Below are 19,976 nucleotides of genomic sequence, written 5' to 3'. Positions count from 1 at the left end.
CAGAATATGCTAGAAAGAAAATCAAACTGGGAACAAGAGCACATGGGTTTCAATGTCCTAAATGAGGTGATCCTATCCTAGTCACTTACTTCCTCTAGGCCCTAGTTTGTAAAAAGTCGTTTGGCATTGATGATTTTCAAAGACGCTATCTAACTTTACAGCAATTAGGTTCTATTCTAGATCTACAATACACATATTTTAAGATGCTTATTAACTTCCCCTTTCTATGCTAAGTCATGGTCCCTATAATTTACTTTAAAGGAGCTATACATTGAATATAATTTCACAAGGAGACATCATGCCTACTTTAGTAAACAGGTAGTGTTCCCCATTTCTGAAGTGCTAAATTCTTTACTTGGGTCTACTAAAATACTGCTGGAGTCCTGTGTTTAATTTACACTCAGCCAGCTGACACTGGGCTTATTAGTAGTATAGAAAACGCAATTTTGGCCACATATTTGCCTAGTAAACTGCCAAGGCACCACTTATGTTCGAAAAGTTTCTTCGATAGTTCTAAGCCAATTCTTATCTGTTTCCTAGCTGGCTCCATCAAATGTACTATTTTAGGCTTTGTTCTGAGGTTTTTTTTACCTTTGTCTAAACGAAGCAGTAGTACTGAAGTCAGGCTCCGGTGTTTTTTAAAGCAAGGAAACTGAAAGAAATCAGAGCCAGTCGTGTGTGCCTTACCCTGACGCTGCCCTGTGATGAAATTTCTCGACCTTGAGTTTAAAATGTGGCTTCTGGGCTCCTGTTCTGTGCAGCCTGCACAACAGTGAGCCCACGCTGGCAACCCAATGCCATCCAATGCCATCCAGTGCCGATGCTGATACCGTATTGGGTCTAAACACTGACAGATCAACAACAGCAGCACAGGAACTAGAATGCATCTCAAATAAAATTCTTACACATGGTCAAAAAATAATCTTGTAATTATTAAAACTGGGGCTTAATTGGACATTGATATTGGTTTGGAGTTTGTTTAACACCTTTATTATGTCTTAAAGAAATCTAACTGATTAACTCTCTCCTATAACTTTTTTTTTTTTTGGCTGCGTTGGGTCTTCGTTGTTGCACGTGGGCTTTCTCTAGCTGTGGCGAGCGGGGGCTACTCTTCGTTGCGGTGCGCGGGCTTCTCATTGCGGTGGCTTCTCTTGTTGCGGAGCACAGGCTCTAGATGTGCGGGCTTCAGTAGTTGTGGCTCGTGGGCTCTAGGCGTGCAGGCTCAGTAGTTGCGGCGCACGGGCTTAGTTGCTCCGCGGCATGTGGGATCTTCCCGGACCAGGGATTAAACCTGTGTCCCCTGCATTGGCAGGCGGATTCTTAACCACTGCGCCAGCAGGGAAGTCCCTCTCTCCTATAACTTTAACTGTAATTTCAATCTTCAAATTTGTGTACTTCACATACACGTCCTCTCTAAAGTCACCATAAAGGTCTATACGTAATAAATGTTATCAAAATTTTAAGAAACATCATCCACATCTTAAATAACAGCAACATTTCAAAGTCAACCTAAAAATGAAATACTGCTCTGAACAGAAGGGATCTGTTTTCCACAACAAATTAAAAGGAGGAGGTTCAAATCAAACCTTAAAGCATACTCTTAGCCATCAACTGAACTGCTGGAAAGATACATGCCAGCAAGAACACAGTATTGCCTTAACCGTAGGAATGGCTTCACACATTCCTTATTCACACTACGATCCAAATGCATACAATTAAAGCCACCACATCAGCCGTCCATATTAATCACTCACCAATTTAATTAAAGTAAACCAGCTTGTCAGAAAGCTTGCCTCTTCTCTATTTCTTAACATTATTGACTTTTAATAGTTCACTGAATTAGTAATTACTTGTTTATGGCATTATCAAATGTCTTGGACACAAAAGTCCAGCGTGTGGCAGGGTCAGTTACAGACATGTCCTGATGGCAAATGAAAGGAGAGATTTAACCCATCAAAGTGGTCATCTAAAGAACAGAACCTATTATGCCTTTCTCCAGACGCTCCTGGTTAAATTCAAAGTGACAGGACAAACCAGATCAAAACTAAACAGAGCTAGAAGCAACATACAAAATCCTAATGAACCCTCAGAAATCCAGGTATCAATCTGTCAATATCTAAGCTCAATTAGTCGTTTCAGAACAAAATACCTCACGAGGTGACAAGAAACTAGTTTGAGGTCTTGGCTACGAAAAGAATAAAACCAGTCACTTTACTACACAGCATATTACTAAGTGCAGTCATATCTCAACATGGAGATCTTGGGAGGATTAAATAAAGACGTGAGTCAAGTACCTGTCTACTCAGTCCAGGAGCTGGCACATAACTAGTGTTCAGTAAACATTAGTCCTTCCTCGATTCTTTAAGAACTCAGGCCTATCAAGTCAAAAATCAATGGATGGTTTAAAAAAAGCAAATCAAAACAAACAAAAACTTTAAATGGAGATACAGACAACACATCTTAAAAGCACTTGATGTTAAAAAAGTAGCAAACGGGATCGTGAAAATGAAAAATAGATACTGAACACATTTCTGAATGGCTCATCCTTCATGGTCATTTGCAACCTTCATCTTTTGTGAACTCATCTTCAGGGATGAGCTCTGACAAGAGCTAAGCCAGATGCAAACTGATTCCATCAGCGGGTGAGATTCGGCAATGTTTGCAGCCAGTGAACAGTTTCCCTCCTGAAACGGTCACCACTGGGCACACTTTGGGCTTTCAGCAACTCCAGTTTCCAAACAAACCAGTAACACAACTAGAAGGCTAATTTTTTCATTAGAATTGTTAAGAAACCAGGAGTTTAATAAATCATTTGCCTTCAAAGGGAAAAAAATTACTTTCTAACACACATAATATTTCTTCTGGTTCTAAGAAAATGAAGCTTAGTTTTTTACGAACTGAAAACTGTAATACTATAGTGAAGCCTTTTTATGGCTCACGAATGAAATATTTAAGAAATAAAGGTATGTGAAGAACAGGACTTGGCCTAAGCAGTCTTGAGGTCAAGTACTAGTGTTGCCATTTACTATATGACTTGCATGAAGTTACTTAACATCTCAGGGACTCAGGTTCTTGTGTGGTTCTTTTCAGCTCAAAAACGGGATGATTACTTACAATATCTGATACTCCTCAGGGTCCCCCCCCCCATGTATATGCTTATACACACATACACATATACATGTACCTTTATTAAATAATGCAGACATATTTTGTAAGTTGTAGTAACTTAAGGCCCATTGTGAAACAAAGAGAGTGTGTATGTGTTGGGTGTTCTGACCCTGAACACCATTCTCAACGGTGAGGGCATTTACAAAGCCTTGTGACACCTGAATTAACCAAGTAAGCCTTTAAACCCTTACAATGAAACATTAAAATTCAATGTGGCTATAATCTCTTCCTTACAAAACATGGACCCAGAGAGTCTGGCTTCAAGTATGGTTTATCTTTTTAAAAAAAGGCAGATGTATTATATTCACCACCCAGCTCTTCCCTATGACCACATAAAAAAACACAAATGAAAACTCACAGGCCCATTGTAATACATTGTACCACTTCTGAATGCAACACTTAGCTCAGGCTTACTACCCTGACAAATAAAGGAAAGCACTTTATGAAGCCAATTTAATTGGGAGGTGACAGAAAACATACAGCCATTTTCTTTAGCCTTATCATTGAACTGGCTTCAGCTCCAATCTCTGGCAAATCCCACTCAACAGAAGAAATTAACCAGGTCAGCAGAACAGGTGCTATGTTGTGTCTGTCAAGGGCCTGGCATCACCACAATTACTTGCACACAATGAAGCAGTAATCTTTACAGATCATCTCTCCCAAGAAGCATATTGGGGAGGGGGAGAAAAACTGAAGGGAGGAAGGCAGGGTGGGGGCAGGGGGGATGGTAGTGGGAAGAAGAGGAACAGGAGGCAAAGAGAAAAGGCAAGAAAAGAAAATGAATGTGCAGCTGCCTTGCGGCTCAGCAGATGTCGGGATGTGATGTACGAGGCTAGGATAAGCTGTCGTAGCCTGCTGCCAAAGAGTGGTAAGTGATTAAAGCCTGCACACTTCTAAGCACCATATTTAGAATCTGCAGGGTTTCGAGACTTGCACCCATTCCTTGCTGTGCTGCCAGATGTTGGCAACTGGTCCAGTTCCTACTGACTGTGCATGGATGGCAGCAGTTGGTACGGCAGCAAAGCAATCTGGAATGCTTCCGGAGATGCTGTACATTAACAAGTGTCACCCATCATTCACCTTTACAGAAGGCTGAAACAACTCCAATTTGCTGCCACTTCCCTCTTGGGAAACAGCCAAGATAAAGTTGCACCTGGCAGCCCCATTTGTTTCACTCAGGTGTTTCAGCTGCCTTGCTGACCTCTATTAGTTTAAGTTTTAATTTAGATTAACCCCAGCACCCCAATTAACCAGCAAGGGGAAAAGCTAAGATGTGACTAGTCATAACTGAAATCAGAATTTATCAAAGTTAAAATTATTAATTGGGATGAAGGGCCAATCAAGTAATGCTATTTCTTTTTCAGCAGACCTCCAGGCCAAAAAAAAACTCTCTCTCTCTCTCTCTATATATATATATAAAAATATATAAATATATATATCTTTCAGACTAAGGATTGCCAGGGGAAGCAACGTCTCCCCCAGTAATTTCAGTTTATTTTATTAAGCCTATTTAATTTATGATGCACTTTCCATTGAACAATGTACACTTCAATTAATGAAGACTGGAATATTTTTGACTGTCTCCCATGATCTCACACAATTATACAGCATTAATATCCCATATCAGGTACTTCCTTGGACACTCTAGAACAAAACAGAATCCCCTATTCTTCTGACAAATGGATATAATAAGAGAACAAAAGGAAAAAGGAATCAGGACCTCTGACTAGGAACACCTGGGGCTACATCAATCCTCTTTCCTATACCCTCTCATCATTACTTTTGAGACTTACAGCAATAATTTTATTGAACATCACAGAGTGAACAGCAAGATTAATTAAAAGTCTCTCTCTTTTTTTTTTTAGGGCAAAACCAGAGGCATCCCCAATATAGAATCGCTTGTCCTACTTGCTTCACAGTGTAATTTTCCTAAGTTCCTTCCTTCGTATTCCATATACTACATAGTACTGTCGTCATAGCTAAACCTCCAACAAGCATCTGCAAATTCTTCGGCAAAAGTTAACACTAAAAATTCAGCAGAGGAAAATAAAAATTCATCTTGATAAAATAATGGCTCAATCAAAACTGGTTTATCACTGCTGAACAGCATCCTCAACTCTCCAGAGCTAGAGAGGGTGCATCCTAAAGCACATTTCATTAAGAAGCATGACTTATCAAGATACCCAGGATTACAGGAAATTATTTTAGTTCTTTAGAACAGCCTGGATGTTTAGTCTACCTTAACGGTCACCACCATCATCAAAAAGAGCAGCACAGGGCTTCCCTGGTGGCGCAGTGGGTGAGAATCCACCTGCCAATGCACGGGACACGGGTTCGAGCCCTGGGCCGGGAAGATCCCACATGCCACGGAGCAACTAAGCCTGTGCACCACAACTACTGAGCCTGCGCTCTAGAGCCTATGAGCCACAGCGACTGAGCCCACATGCCACAACTACTGAAGCCCGCGTGCCTAGAGCCCGTGCTCCGCAACAAGAGAAGCCACCGCAATGAGAAGCCCGCGCACCGCAATGAAGAGCAGCCCCCGCTCCCCGCAGCTAGAGAAAGCCAGCACGCAGCAGCGAAGGCTCAACACAGCCAAAAATAAATAAATAAATAAATAAAATTAAAAAAAAAAAAAAAAAGAGCAGCACAACAGCAGATCACAGCGTCAGGGAAAGAACGGGGGAAATGTTTGTGAAGAGATATTGAGAACGGGACTAGATTTCAACCTCTAGCAATTCCTTCTATCTTCAAAGCACTACACTTATTATAATCAACAGTAGCAGACAATCTCAATAAATATAAATACTTAACTGATGTGAACATGCACACATACACAAAAGTTTTAAGAGAACAGACTTAATAGGTTAATAGAACCAGAAGTGCAATTCAAGAATTCTGGGATCCCGGCCCTTCAGCTCCATATCCTTATCTAATAGTAATAGGACAAGAAACCAAACAAAAAAAATCCTCCATTAACATCATCAAAAGCTGCTGAGAGAGAATAAACCATCTGATACAAAGAAGTTGAAACTGTTTTACAAATAATTCACACTCTGCAACAACTAACAACGTAGCTGTAGCTATTTTCATTACAAAAGGAAAAATATAAAAGTAAAGCAATAAATCCAGAACTACACAGTAAGTCGATTCTGAACACAAGAGTTCTAACTCCCTATCTGACTCTATCCTTCCAAAGTAAGCTACCTTTTAGTCAGAGAATTCTATCAGCTGTTTTAAAATGCTAAAGCCTGATTTATAACAAAAGAAAAGAGTGTAAAAATCATACCTGGTGATAAAAGTCATCATCATCAAAGATTTCTTCATCCAGGTCCTTCAGGTGGGCACTGGCAGGGGCTTGAGGAAGGATCTCCTATATCAATGAGAAGGAAAGAGTGAATCCCAATGAGGTTACCAAAGTAATGCAGCTACTATAAATAATGTGTATAACAGTCAAAGCACTATTTTCCTTAAGATATAAAGAGCTCTTCAAATTAAAGAACAAGGACTTCCCTAGTGGTGCAGTGGTTAAGAATCCACCTGCCAATGCAGGGGACATGGGTTCAAGCCCTGGTCTGGGAAGATCCCACATGCCACAGAACAACTAAGCCTGTGCACCACAACTACCGAGCCTGCGCTCTAGAGCCCACGGACCACAACTACTGAGACCTCATATCACAACTACTGAAGCCCACGTGCCTAGAGCCTGTGCTCCGCAACAAGAGAAGCCACCGCAATGAGAAGCCCCCGCACAGCAACGAAGACCCAATGCAACCAAAAATAAATAAATTAATTAATTTTTAAAAGTTGAAGAACAAAAACAATGCAACTGAAAAATGGGCAAAACATTAATAGGCACTTGACAGAAAAAAAACACAAGCAGTCAACAGTTATACAAAAATATGTTTAATCTAATTCTAATTAAATACATGCAAATTAAAATGAGAAGACATCATTTTTCACCTCTAAAACTGGCAATCTTCAGTAGGAAAACACAGCTGGTGGGATTGGAAATTAATGCAGCCTTTTTGAGGCAATTTTACAACATCTATCAGGTTTTAAAATGTATATTCTCTTTGATTTAACATTTCCACTTCTAGAAGTCTATCCATATGTTCACACAAATACCAAAATAAAAATGCTCAGGAATGTTTCCTATAGCACAGTTTCTAAAACTAGAGACAACATAAATATCCACTGTTCAAATAAATTATAGTACACATCCATACAATGGAATACTCTAGCCATGAGGAAAAATGAGGTAGATCTACATGTAATGACATGGAAAAGTATCTAGAATAGTTTAGAAAGTTGTAAGATTTTACATATAGTTTATAACATTTTATATATTTATACACACACACATATATATATCCAACCCATTTAGTTAAAAAAAGACAACCATATTTTTATAAGTGCGTACGTGTTATATGCATGTGTGTGTGTGTGTGTGTGTGTGTGTGTGTGTGTGTATATATTTATATATATAAATAGAAAATACCTGGAAGTGTGTTACAACTATGAACATTGGTTAAACCTGAGGAGTGGACTTTTTAGACTAGGGGGAATTTTACTTTTCATTTTAAATTCTCCTGAACTTAAAAAATATATTAAGTATATATTTCTACTATAAATAAAAGTTTCCTTTAGACAGAAGAATCTGCCTATTCCAATCCTGGATCCTCTTCTGGAGCGTCTAAACATCCAAAGGAAAGCCTAAAGTACACGCTCGCTTCGATACTGGCATTTCTAAAGAAAAATCTTTAAAACGGAATTTTAAAAATTGGATTGGGGCTTCCCTGGTGGCGCAGTGGTTGAGAATCTGCCTGCCAACGCAGGGGACACGGGTTCGAGCCCTGGTCTGGGAAGATCCCACATGCAGCGGAGCAACTAGGCCCGTGAGCCACAATTACTGAGCCTGCGCGTCTGGAGCCTGTGCTCCGCAACGAGAGAGGCTGCGACAGTGAGAGGCCCGCGCACCGCGATGAAGAGTGGCCCCCGCTCGCCGCAACTAGAGAAAGCCCTCGCACAGAAACGAAGACCCAACACAGCTAAAAATAAATAAAAATTGGATTACAGGGCTCCCCTGGTGGCACAGTGGTTAAGAATCCGCCTGCCAACGCAGGGGACACAAGTTCGAGCCCTGGTCCGGGAAGATCCCACATGCCGTGGAGCAACTAAGCCCGTGAGCCACAACTAGTGAGCCTGCACTCTAGAGCCCGTGAGCCACAACTACTGAAGCCCACATTCCTAGAGCCTGTGCTCTGCAACAAGAGAAGTCACCGCAATGAGAAGCCCATGCACTGCAACGAAGAGTAGCCCCTGATCATCGCAACTAGAGAAAGCCCGTGCACAGCAACAAAGACCCAATGCAGCCAAAAATAAGCAAATAAAATAAATAAATTTATTTAAAAAAAATAAATTGGATTACAAATGCTTCCATGACCAGACTCAGCTCAAACTCAAAATTAAGAGAAGGCTACACACAATAATAGCTTCATTTTTAAAAAACTTTCCCCTCCCACATATTCTCAGTTTCTCAACAATCTAGGAAAGTAGTGCTTTTTTCCCTTTCTTTCACTGACTTCTTATACCCAGAGGAATACCTACAAGGAGATGATAAGATTTTTCAGTTAATTAGCCTCCTAGAAACTGCTCCCATAATCACCATGCATCGCAGTTCTTACCGGCTGTCCTGGCAAACTCTCTGGGACAGGCTGGGCTGCCGGCTCAGGTTTGCCAAGAACTCGGTAGATAGAGCGCTTGGTCTGTGTCCTTCGAAGTAATCTTTCTTTGTCCATCAGAATATGATCAATCTGAGTCAAGATTGAACGTTCAAAGGCACCAAAACCCTGCAACAACATTAACCAGTGTCAGATAACGTGGAAAGTCTCTGCTGAAGGCAGCTACGTTGGTTTCCCTATCTTTCTGTGTCAGCAGAGAAACAGACAATCCTCCTTCCAGGAGGGACTTTCTGTTAAAGACTGAGTTTCTGAATGGCTCTAATTGTTCTCAGAAAAAAAAAAAAAAAATTAGTCCCTAAGCAGGTCATATTAGTTTCCTATACCCAGAGATTAACTTCGGCTCCTTTAATAATAATTGTTTTAAAGTCCATTTCTTTAAAGTACTTTGTATTTCCAACACTTACAAGACCACAACTTCTAGAATAAAATACTTTTTCTAATAAAGCTGAAATCCCATGCCTGAATGGCATAAACCCCAATGGATTAGGGTTAGGGTTAGCGTTAGGGTTCAGTAAATTTTTCTACAGAAATGACTGATTACTATGACACTGAGGCATCATCCACATAAGGGAGCTGTACTTCCAATTTCTCACAGCTGCTTCAGGTTGCCATGATCTGCCTTACACACACGAGTGCACACACTTGCCTTCCCCAGTTTTCCAGAAGCCAGCTTGGTCTTATCATGCCACTTCTGGAGCGTGCGGTTCCTGTAGACGGTGAAGTCGGCGAAGCGCTTCGCTATGAAGCTGGGGTAGTCCTCAGTCTCCAGCTTCCTCTTTGCTGGGGCCCTCCTCTGCTGCTGCTGCTTCTTCTCTGCTACGAGCTCTTCATCTTCACTGGAAATCTCCTCCTCACTGGAAAACCAGTAAGAACACTGAGTCCAATGTAAATAAACGTTACCTAAATAAAAACTTCGAAAAAAAAAAAAAAAAAACTTCCGCGTGGGACTTCCCTGGTGGCGTAGTGGTTAAGAATCTGCCTGCCAATGCAGGGGACACGGGTTCGAGCCCTGGTCCGGGAAGATCCCACATCCCACAGAGCAACTAAGCCAGTGCGCCACAACTACTAAGCCTGCACTCTGGAGCCCGCGAGCCACAACTACTGAGCCCTTGTGTCACAACTACTGAAACCCACACACCTAGAGCCCATGCTCTGCAACAAGAAGAAGCCACCGCAATGAGAAGCCCATGCAACTGCAACTAGAGAAAGCCCACACGCAACGAAGGCCCAATGCAGCCAAAAGTAAAATTAATTAATTAATTAATTAAAAAAAACAAAACCTAGGCCCACATGCAGTCAAGAGTATTTGTGCCTTCCCTATGCTGTCTGCATCTTAAATAGCACGGGAGATGTGAGGACAGCTTTTTTGTAGTTGCTGGAAGAAAACGTTCGTGAGGTCAAACAAAAACTCGTGTAACTTTCCAAATAAATATAAAAATAGATGGTTTCAAAATATTTTTTAAAAAGCAAGCCAACTATAAAAATAAATGAGGTTGTTAAAAACATTATTAGAAATGCACATGAACCAGGCCTATACCGCTACAGGAGGTCTTTAAAAATTAAACATATAATCATACTTTTATGACCTCAATCCCCAAATCAATAAGGGAAATATGTCTCCCTGTAACCAATTGCTCAGGAAAGCTGAGTAATATTGGTCAAACCAAATGAAGAGAAGCAGAATGTGAAGAAAACTCAAAGGGGTAGGCCACAGAATCCGAGCTAGACTGTAATACCCTCAACCGTGCGAGGGAACACGAGAGCCTACAGCTACGGAGCCAGCTACACTGCCTGGACCACCAACCCCAGTGCGCAGGAAGTGCTTACTGAATGCGAGCTCCTCTCCTTTGCCATTCCAACTAATTCAGTAGAAAGGTATGGAGCAGAGGGGAAGCCCAACGGAAAACAGCAGGCAGGTGCCCTATGCGGCAGGCTCAAACAAAGGGGGGAGGTGGAGGAGAACCTTCATCAACTGTGATAATTTCAGGAAGGGAAAAAATGGTTCTTTCTGCTATTTCCTGAAATTTTTCCACCCTTCGCAATAACTGCTTCTTCCTTCACTGAAAAGTCAACAGTTGTGACCGGCAATTTCATGTATGGGCAACAAAGTGCTTCATAAACATTAATTAAGTGTTCATGTTAAAAATGTGCTTTCACCTATAATCTCACTAGACCTAAAAAGAAGGCAAGATTTTTGCAGAAGCTTACAAAGAAGCTTAGGCACAACTATGCATAAAAATCCAAAACCTAATTCCCAATTTACGTGTCATCCTGGCCACCAATTAAACGTAAGAGGCTCCTTCTATTTTACTAACATTAAGTCCGATATCTGCCTGGAAAGGACCTGACTTTCTTTTTCATAAATAATGGGAAACCATTCAGATGAAAAGAAAATAAGCAATTCCATAGTTCCATTCCCTCCTTACCTTTCTGCTTTGGGCTTTGTTCCATCTACTAGAGATCTAGTGTCTGGATACTGGAAAAGCAACTCTTCCTGAAGATCTACCAATGACCTCAACAATGCTTTAAGTGCCTTGTGACCTGGGAAAGAAAGCAGAGAGAAGGAACAGTTAATTATCTACAGTTCTCCAAAGTAGGTGATGCTTATGACACTGGACTCCTGAGCAGTACTGGCTGAGGGGGTGGGCACAGGGTACGCCGGGACTGAGAACTCTCTGAAATACAGAATTCCTGAAAGGAAATAATAACAGCACCTACCTCATAGGGTCGTTGTGAGGAACAAGCAAGGTAACAATGTGTAAGGTACTCAGAAGAGCGTCTGCAGTAAACTGTGAGCTCTTAAATTTAGTAAGTTTGACAAACTCCTTCCTTGCCTGTCATCATAACCAATCATTTTTTTCCTTTGGTGCTTCTTTCTCAGATATTTTTCTACAGGTTACCCATTGACCTCTTGGATTATCCCTTTACTGATCAACTCCTTAAGCAATTCCTTCTCTTCTAAAGAGCACAGCTTAGTCCTGGGGTCCCTACCACCACCACCACCCTCCCCCAGGAGATCTCCTTTGCCTCTGGTGTGAGCTACCACCTCATTCATTCAATCTCCCAACACATACCCTTAAGGAAGGTTCCAGTTCATGAGTAGAAACCCAAGTTAATGACTTACTGTTTGCAGTACAGTCATCCCTCGGTATCCGCAGGGGATTGGTTCTAGGAGCTCTCCCCCAGGATAACGAAACCCATGGATGCTCAAGTTCCCTATATGAAAGGGCCTAGTATTTGCATGTAACCTACACGCATCCTCCCACATACTTTAAATCATCTCTAGATTACTTACAACTAGTACAATGTAAATGCTATAAAAATCATTGTGAATACTATGTAAATAGTTGCTAGAGTGCTGCAAATTCAAGTTTTGCTTTTTGGAACCTTCTGACATTTTTTCTTTCCAAGTATTTTTGATCCAAAATTGGTTGAATCCGTGGATGCGGAACCCAAGGATATGGAGGTTCCACTGTGCTGAACTGTGTATTAAAAATTTGCACACCAAGAATATGTTCTCACCTCATTCTCCTCACAACCAACAGGAGGCACGTGTAATAAAACTGGTCAGGATTAAGGTTAAAGTCTATGACCAAGAACTTTCAGAATAAAATCTGGCCCTCTGAGAACCAAACTCTTACCTTCTTTATCAGCAAAATCCTACTAAAGGGGCTAAATAGACATTGATAACTACTAGTTAAGTTTTGACAGCACTCAGACATCTCTCTTTATAATCAAACTTTCACATTTCCAGCAACTGCCAAGAAAACGTTCACATGGATGCTCCGTCACTCCCTCAAACTCACCACGTCAGAAACAGGACTTCTTTCTTCCAACCTAATACTTCTCCTTTGTCTGATTCTCTCACCTCTGTTTAATGTGTTTTCACAGGAGATCACTGACATTTTGGTGCCCTTATTCGATATATTCAGCCAGTTGCTAAATCCTGTGGTTTCCATACTTCCTGTCACTAACAGTTGTCCATCTGTCTCTGGCTATGCTTCGATCACTCCTTCCCGCTTTCCTTTAGTAACTGTAATCTTCTCACAAGCATCCTTACTCTCATTTAGCAATCCCTACATTCATTTTTATTTTATATTCCAGACTAACTTCAGCCCACACGAACTTCAGTTTAAGTGATTTTTATGAATTTGATTCTATCTCTTCTGCTTCTACCTTGCCCAGCATGAGTAGCTTCCTCACTATTTTACATCTCAACCTATTTCATCAATGGGACACCAACACATGACTCAGACAAGTTCTCCAAACAGATCACGCTGCAGCATTCCATTTTAACATTTGGCTAGGAGCTTACCTGAGAAAGCCTCCTCAGACTGGTCAGAAGGAACTCAATGACCCAACAGCTACTTTGCATTCCTCCAATAATCTCCATATAAGACTATATAGGGACTTCCCTGGTGGTCCAGTGATTAAGAATCCGCCTTCCAATGCAGTGGATTTGGGTTCAATCCCTGGTCAGGGAACTAAGATCCCACATGCCTCGGGGCAAGTAAGCCTCCACGCCGCAACTACCAAGTCCGCACACCCTGGAGCCCACGCGCCACAACTAGAGAGAAGCCTGAGCGCTGTAACTAGAGAAGTCCGTGAGCCACAATGAAAGATCCCACATGCCGCAACCAAGATCCCGCATGCCACAACTAAGACCCGTCGCAGGGACTTCCCTGGTGGCGCAGCAGTTAAGAATCTGCCTGCCAATGCAGGGGACACGGGTTCAATCCCTGCTCTGGGAAGATCCCACATGCCGTGGAGCAACTAAGCCCATGCACCATAACTACTGAGCCTGCACTCTAGAGACTGCAAGCCACAACTACTGAGCCCGCATGCCACAACTACTGAAGCCTACGCGCCTAGAGCCCATGCTCCGCAACAAGAGAAGCCACCACAATGAGAAGCCCGCACGCAGCAATGAAGACCCAACACAGCCAAAAAAAAAAAAAAAAAAAAAAGACCCGATGCAGCCCAAAAAAATTAATTAATTAATAAAAATAATAAAATAAAATATTGTTCTTGTATCCAAAAAAAAAGACTATATAAATACAACTTGCTTGTTTAATGTAACAGAAGACCCTTGATCACACCTTTTCTGAATTCCACTTTCTAATCCTTTTATAATCAGTACATATCCACACCACTTGGGGGGACCTGCAATACCTAAATATTACCTGAAAAAAATCAAAAATGCCTTGTGTTCTAAACCCAGGTTCTCAACCTGTTACTCTGAATCTTAACAAAACAAACAAACAAAAAAAACCTTTCCACCAAATATAAAAATAAAAAGTTACTCTCATGAAGAAGAAAAAAGTAACACAGAATTAATCTTCGGACAGTTTTGGGGAAATGGATTAGGTACAAACAAGATGAGAAGTAGGCAAGAAGAATAAAAAGAATAAAGATATAATAATTTTAAAGACAAGAATTACTTTAAATGTGCTAAGTGTGTAACTAGGATAATGCAAAATTAAAGTAATGAGGAAAGCAGAGAATACAAATAACTACAGGGCTTCCCTGGTGGCGCAGTGGTTAAGAATCCGCCTGCCAATGCAGGGGACACAGGTTCGAGCCCTAGTCTGGGAAGATCCCACATGCCGCGGAGCAACTAAGCCCGTGAGCCACAATTACTGAGCCTGCGCGTCTGGAGCCTGTGCTCCGCAACAAGAGAGGCCACGATAGTGAGAGGTCCGCGCACCACGATGAAGGGTGGCCCCTGCTTGCCGCAACTGGAGAAAGCCCTCGCACAGAAACGAAGACCCAACACAGCCATAAATAAATAAATAAAATTTAAAAGAAAAAAAAATAACTACAAATATTAGGTTACCACAAATGATCATCTATGAAAAGAGCTGAAAATTATAAACAGAGATTCCATATAGCTAAGGTTCTGAAAGTTATGTTACAGCCAGAACCTTAAGAAAATAGAAGAGACACTAATACTTGGAAGGAAGCCCATGAAAATGCAGAAATCTCCTCTCATCCAAATTCTGTGCAAATATGAACCATTGTTTTTACCTCCTTTTCTAGAAAGAGCTACATCTTAAGAGAGCCCATGTTCTCCAAAGTGAAACCACAAATCAATTTTGCATTTGCAAAGTAGTCTTCAAAATTCCCAAGACTAAACCTTGAAAATATTAGGCTATGTGAAATAAGTCAGTTGCAAAAGGACAGATATTGTGTGATTACACTTATATGAAGTATCTAAAAAAATGGTCAAACAGAAAATAGAAGGGTGGTTACCAAGGGCTGGGGAGAGGTGGGAGTGGGGACTTATTGTTTAATGGACACAGAGTTTCAATTTGGGATGATGAAAAAGGTTTTGAAATGGACGGTGGTAATGGCTGGTTGCATAACAATGCAAACGTACCTGCTACTGAACTGTACACTTTAAAATGATTAAAAATGGTAAATTTTATGTCATATCTATTTTACCACACTTTTTAAAAACACCTTAAAAAATCCTAAGACCGGGCTTCCCTGGTGGCGCAGTGGTTGAGAATCTGCCTGCCAATGCAGGGGACACGGGTTCGAGCCCTGGTCTGGGAGGATCCCACATGCCATGGAGCGGCTGGGCCCGTGAGCCACAGTTACTGAGCCTGCGCGTCTGGAGCCTGTGCTCCGCTACAAGAGAGGCCGCGATGGTGAGAGGCCCGCGCACCGCGATGAAGAGTGGCCCCCGCTTGCCGCAACTGGAGAAAGCCCTCGGACAGAAACGAAGACCCAACACAGCCATAAATAAAGCAAATAAAAATAAACATAGAATAATCATTTAAAAAAAAAAAAATCCTAAGACCAAAGTTGTAATAATTCTACCATCCCAGTCTATCTCTCTACAGAAAAAAATCGTCTACCTTCCTTCAACCTGGAGCCTAGTCCAAAAGAACAATGGAATATTATTCAGCCTTAAAAAGGAGAGGAATTCTGACACATGTTACCACACGGATGAACCTTGAGGACATTATGCTAAGTGAAATAAGCCAGTCACAGAAGGACAAATACTGTATCATCCCACTTATATGAGGTACCTAGAGTAGTCCAATTCGTAGAAACAGAAACAGTGCTTGCCAGGGGCTGGGGGGAGAGGGAAATGGAGAGTTGTTGTTTAATGGGTATAGAGTTTTAGTTCTGCAAAATCAAAAAGTTCTGGAGACTGGCTGCACAACAATGTGAATATATTTAGTACTACTGAACTGTACACTTAAAACAGGATGGTAAATTTCATGTTATGTGTCTTTTTACCACAATAAAAAATTATAAGAACAGGAAAATCAAGTGCCTGTCCTTTACTTCCTCTAGGTACCATATGTCCATGATCTAAAATATGAGATCAAGAACCATGCAGGGAAGAAGCTGCAAAGCAGTTCATAATGTTTACAGCTGCTTGCCCCCCAACAAGCAAGTCATAATTTGACTCTCACATGTAACATAACTAAGAATTGTGAAAACGTCCAACAAAAAGACTACTACTTTTAAGGGCCACTTTCAAGTAGCTACACAAGCCCTTTTTTTTTTGTTCAAGTCAGTTTTAAAAAATCCATTGCAGATATATTAGACAGCATATCAATCCAACAAGAAAGTAGAGAGCCAATATCAGTAAATCAAAGTGTGCCTTTCTGTTAATACTCTCTCATATGTTCTCATTTTATACACCCCTTCACCCAGTCAGAAAGTAGCCCTAAAGTATTTAAGCTCCATTCAGGGATAGCACCACCATGCATCAAAGTGTCAAGAGACCTACCAGAGATGAAATCTGCAATTCTGTGCTTCTAACCAACAACAACAACAAAAAAAAATGTTTATCAAAGTCAAGTCACCTGTGGCCAACACATGGACAACCTCCTGCGAAGAGATTTAGAAGCCAGAGCCCAATTCTCGTTTCTTTGTGGTATTAGGGCCACATTTCCTTCTAGTAAAATTTTATGTAAAACCTGAAGAGACGATGAGCAATCCTCTGCTGGTCGTGGTAGGCCTCCTGGAAGCCACAGCTGATGAGGGTGAGGAAAGACTCTCTCCTAGAGGCTCAAATCCAATAGTGAATTCTTCCCAGCCAAAAACCAAACCAAAACAAGCAACTCTCTTTAGCATTCATATAGGGCTGAATTCTACTTGTTCAACCCTATGAATGAGAAAGGGAATGGAATCAACAGTTTCTAGTTCACCTCTAGTTTTTCTCCCAATTAGCATCTGAGTTAAAAGTTAAGAAAAGCTGCAGATACTTTCTTCTTGTTCAAAAGAACAAGCCCAAACAGTAATACTGACAGAATTTGGAATTATGATACAGTGGAGCCTTCACGTAATTCTTTGTTGAAGAAGTTAGGGCACCTGGCCACAAAACAAATGGCGACTGTCAAGGACATATATGTTTATTTTGTCTTACATGGTCCATTTCCAGAGGCTTTTCCCTTAAGAGGAGATTAAGAAGGACATGTGCCTCACCTTATTACCACGATTCAACCCAAGCATCTGGGCACTGGCTTTAGGAATAATTTCCCAAGTAGAGAATAAAAAGAAAGAGTACTTTACTAAGGGTCAGGAGCCCTGTATCCTAACTGACACTATCACTAACTAGTCATTTTCCACTGAGTGGACCAATTTAATCTCTTCAAGTCCCAATGGTCTCATCTATAAAATGTAGATAATCCTTTGCCTGCTTATCTTGCAGAATTAAGGTGAAAAATAACAAACGCTTTTATATATTAAGGTATTCTGCAAATTTTTTAATGCTGTAGAAAGAGAAAGTATATTACTATCACAAAATCAGCGTCTTTCACATGGTGAAAATCTCTAGCTCTGCTTGTTCTGCTCTACAGCACTAGGACTGAACTAGTATTCACACATTCCTATATTAAGTATTCATTTACATGCTACCCATATGCAAGCATTCTATATATAAAATGTCACCGATCTAAAAACCATTTTCACTTAACAGCTTTATTTTTTTCCCTGATTCATCTAGGCTGCTTGACGTAAACAAAACTGTAGGCAGAGAATAAGTTTGGACATGGGCACACAGTTCATTAATTAGATTATAAACCAATAAGTAAAACTTCTGGCAAGGGGATGGAGGGCAACGGGAAGAGCAAATGTATAAAGTAAAATAAAGCTCACCTTATCAGTTTTTAAATATCCACACAATTATTTTTAAAGTAAATATGCAAACATACAATTATTTATGTGCAAGTAATATAAACTCCCACATTCCTATTACCCCGGATATATACATTGAGGTAGAATATACAGATCACAAGGGCATTTTTTTTTTTCCTCCTTCCAAAGTAACTCTAGGACTGCAGCTAAACTATAGGTCAAAAGGACACACGATATACTGGCCTGAGAACAATACTTTTCATTCAAATCCATACAAGCCTGCCACTTGCAGTAGTCATCCCCGGCAATTAATCCCCCAAGAAAGACGTTTGATTAAATCTTTTCAAGCAAATCCTTTGCTTTGCTTTTGTTAGTTCACTTCTTGTCAACATCCATTAAAATATGCCTTTAATTCTCCCACAATCTTAAAAAACACCGATTCCACTGTCTTCAACTTTAATCAACTGTATGGCCGGCATTTTTCATTTCATAATAATGTGCTGCTTGGAATTCAAGAGGCAGGCTCAGCATCAATCATCTGGTAAGAATTTTTCCACTGCAATAAATATGCAAATGAGGAGAGCCAGTCAGTCGTATTTCAGGCCCGACTTGCTAGTGTTTTAAAAAAGACACAAATTTATTAATTGCCGGTGGCCAGAGGAATCCTATTACTTTGGGCATTGATTACAAAGCTGTGTGAGTGATTATTGTGCAACTCGCGGGCTACCCAGGCATGAGGAAAAATTATTAAAGCAAGGCAGAGATTATCAACTCGGAATAACAATAAGCCTTAACATTTAGGCCCTAACTTCTTCAACAAAGAATTACGTGAAGGCTGCACTGTATCATAATTCCGAATTCTGTCAGTATTACTGTTTGGGCTTGTTCTATATTCCCCAAGCAGAATGGCGTTACCAGTAAGAAAGAGCACTGCAGGTTACAAATTCCTTAACACCCACTGTGTGGATGAGTCGCTATCATTTCCAGGGTGGGTGCAACTAGAATTTTTATATATCCATGTAGGTATACGCATACACAGGTGTGGGCACATATATATCCCCCGATTTAGAGAAACGGATGTGCTCTTAGGAGGACCACGTTTCGACTGGAACAGTAGAAGAAGTTCTGTCCCACTGTGTTGGTTGGTTGTGTGAACCAAAAGTAGGATTTTTTTTTTTAATGGTACAAAATCACCACCAGGATAACTTTTCCAAAGCAGAGCGTGGGGACTTATACTCTAAAATCATGACAACTAAGCCAAAAGCAGACTTGGGTTTTGCGACCTCAGGGAGCCCCATGGCGGAAGGCATGCAGTCTGTGCAGGGGGCTATGGAGGAAACGATTTGATGGGCTAATTCTGAATGCAAAGTATTTTTGTGAGAAACATTCAGCCCAAGACACATTAAATCAAGTAAGAAAGAAGACTCGGTGGACAAAACTTATTTTTTCTCTTAGGAGAATGATGTAGGGAATTGGGGAGTAAGTGGAAGTTGAAATAAGGGAGAGATGAAGAGACATAGGATAAAATATGTTGGGTGAGACCCCTCACAGAAAGAAACCAAAAGGAAAAATCCTTCCCATTTTACATTACTGTCGCACTAAGTAACATGATAGATAGTGTGCATTTGAGTGGAGGGACGTCCCACTCAAGCTGTAATTTCTGACCAGGGTATGAATGTGTAAGGAAGGGAAAAGAAGTGCAGAATATCTTAGGTTTCCCTGAATACTCTCAAATACCTTGATGAAGTGTGTCAATAAATCCTTAAAAAGCCCTACAGGACACAGCAATCTAACTGATCAATGTACTTCCCGAAACCCACTAGCTACCTTCCATTTCACAGTTCCTAGACAACCTCCATTGTTCCAGAGTACCTACCTGAAAAGGGAAATTTATTTTTCCCCTTTAAACAGAAAGGGTAAATGCTCAGAGCACGAGGTACTTAAAATCCAAGTTTATTTACAAGT

General features: G+C 40.8%; 1 protein-coding gene across 3 annotated transcripts in view; it reads right to left on the bottom strand.

The window, feature by feature from the left end:
- AATF (apoptosis antagonizing transcription factor) overlaps positions 1–19,976 on the bottom strand; it is a 103,048-nt gene that overhangs the window by 54,542 nt on the left and 28,530 nt on the right. For all 3 annotated transcript variants that reach the window (XM_082440026.1, XM_082440027.1, XM_082440028.1), the window contains exons 5-8: positions 11,339–11,453; positions 9,559–9,766; positions 8,856–9,020; positions 6,458–6,541 (exon numbers count right to left, since the gene is read on the bottom strand). In XM_082440026.1, the coding sequence (XP_082296152.1) occupies positions 6,458–6,541; positions 8,856–9,020; positions 9,559–9,766; positions 11,339–11,453 (572 nt within the window). The remainder of the gene's footprint in view (positions 1–6,457; positions 6,542–8,855; positions 9,021–9,558; positions 9,767–11,338; positions 11,454–19,976) is intronic.

The sequence above is a fragment of the Balaenoptera physalus genome (assembly GCF_965194825.1).
Source record: "Balaenoptera physalus genome assembly, chromosome: 20".
In the NCBI taxonomy this organism is placed as follows: Eukaryota; Metazoa; Chordata; class Mammalia; order Artiodactyla; family Balaenopteridae; genus Balaenoptera; species Balaenoptera physalus.
Note: the sequence above shows the minus strand (reverse complement) of the source record. Positions and strands in the feature narration are given on the sequence as shown.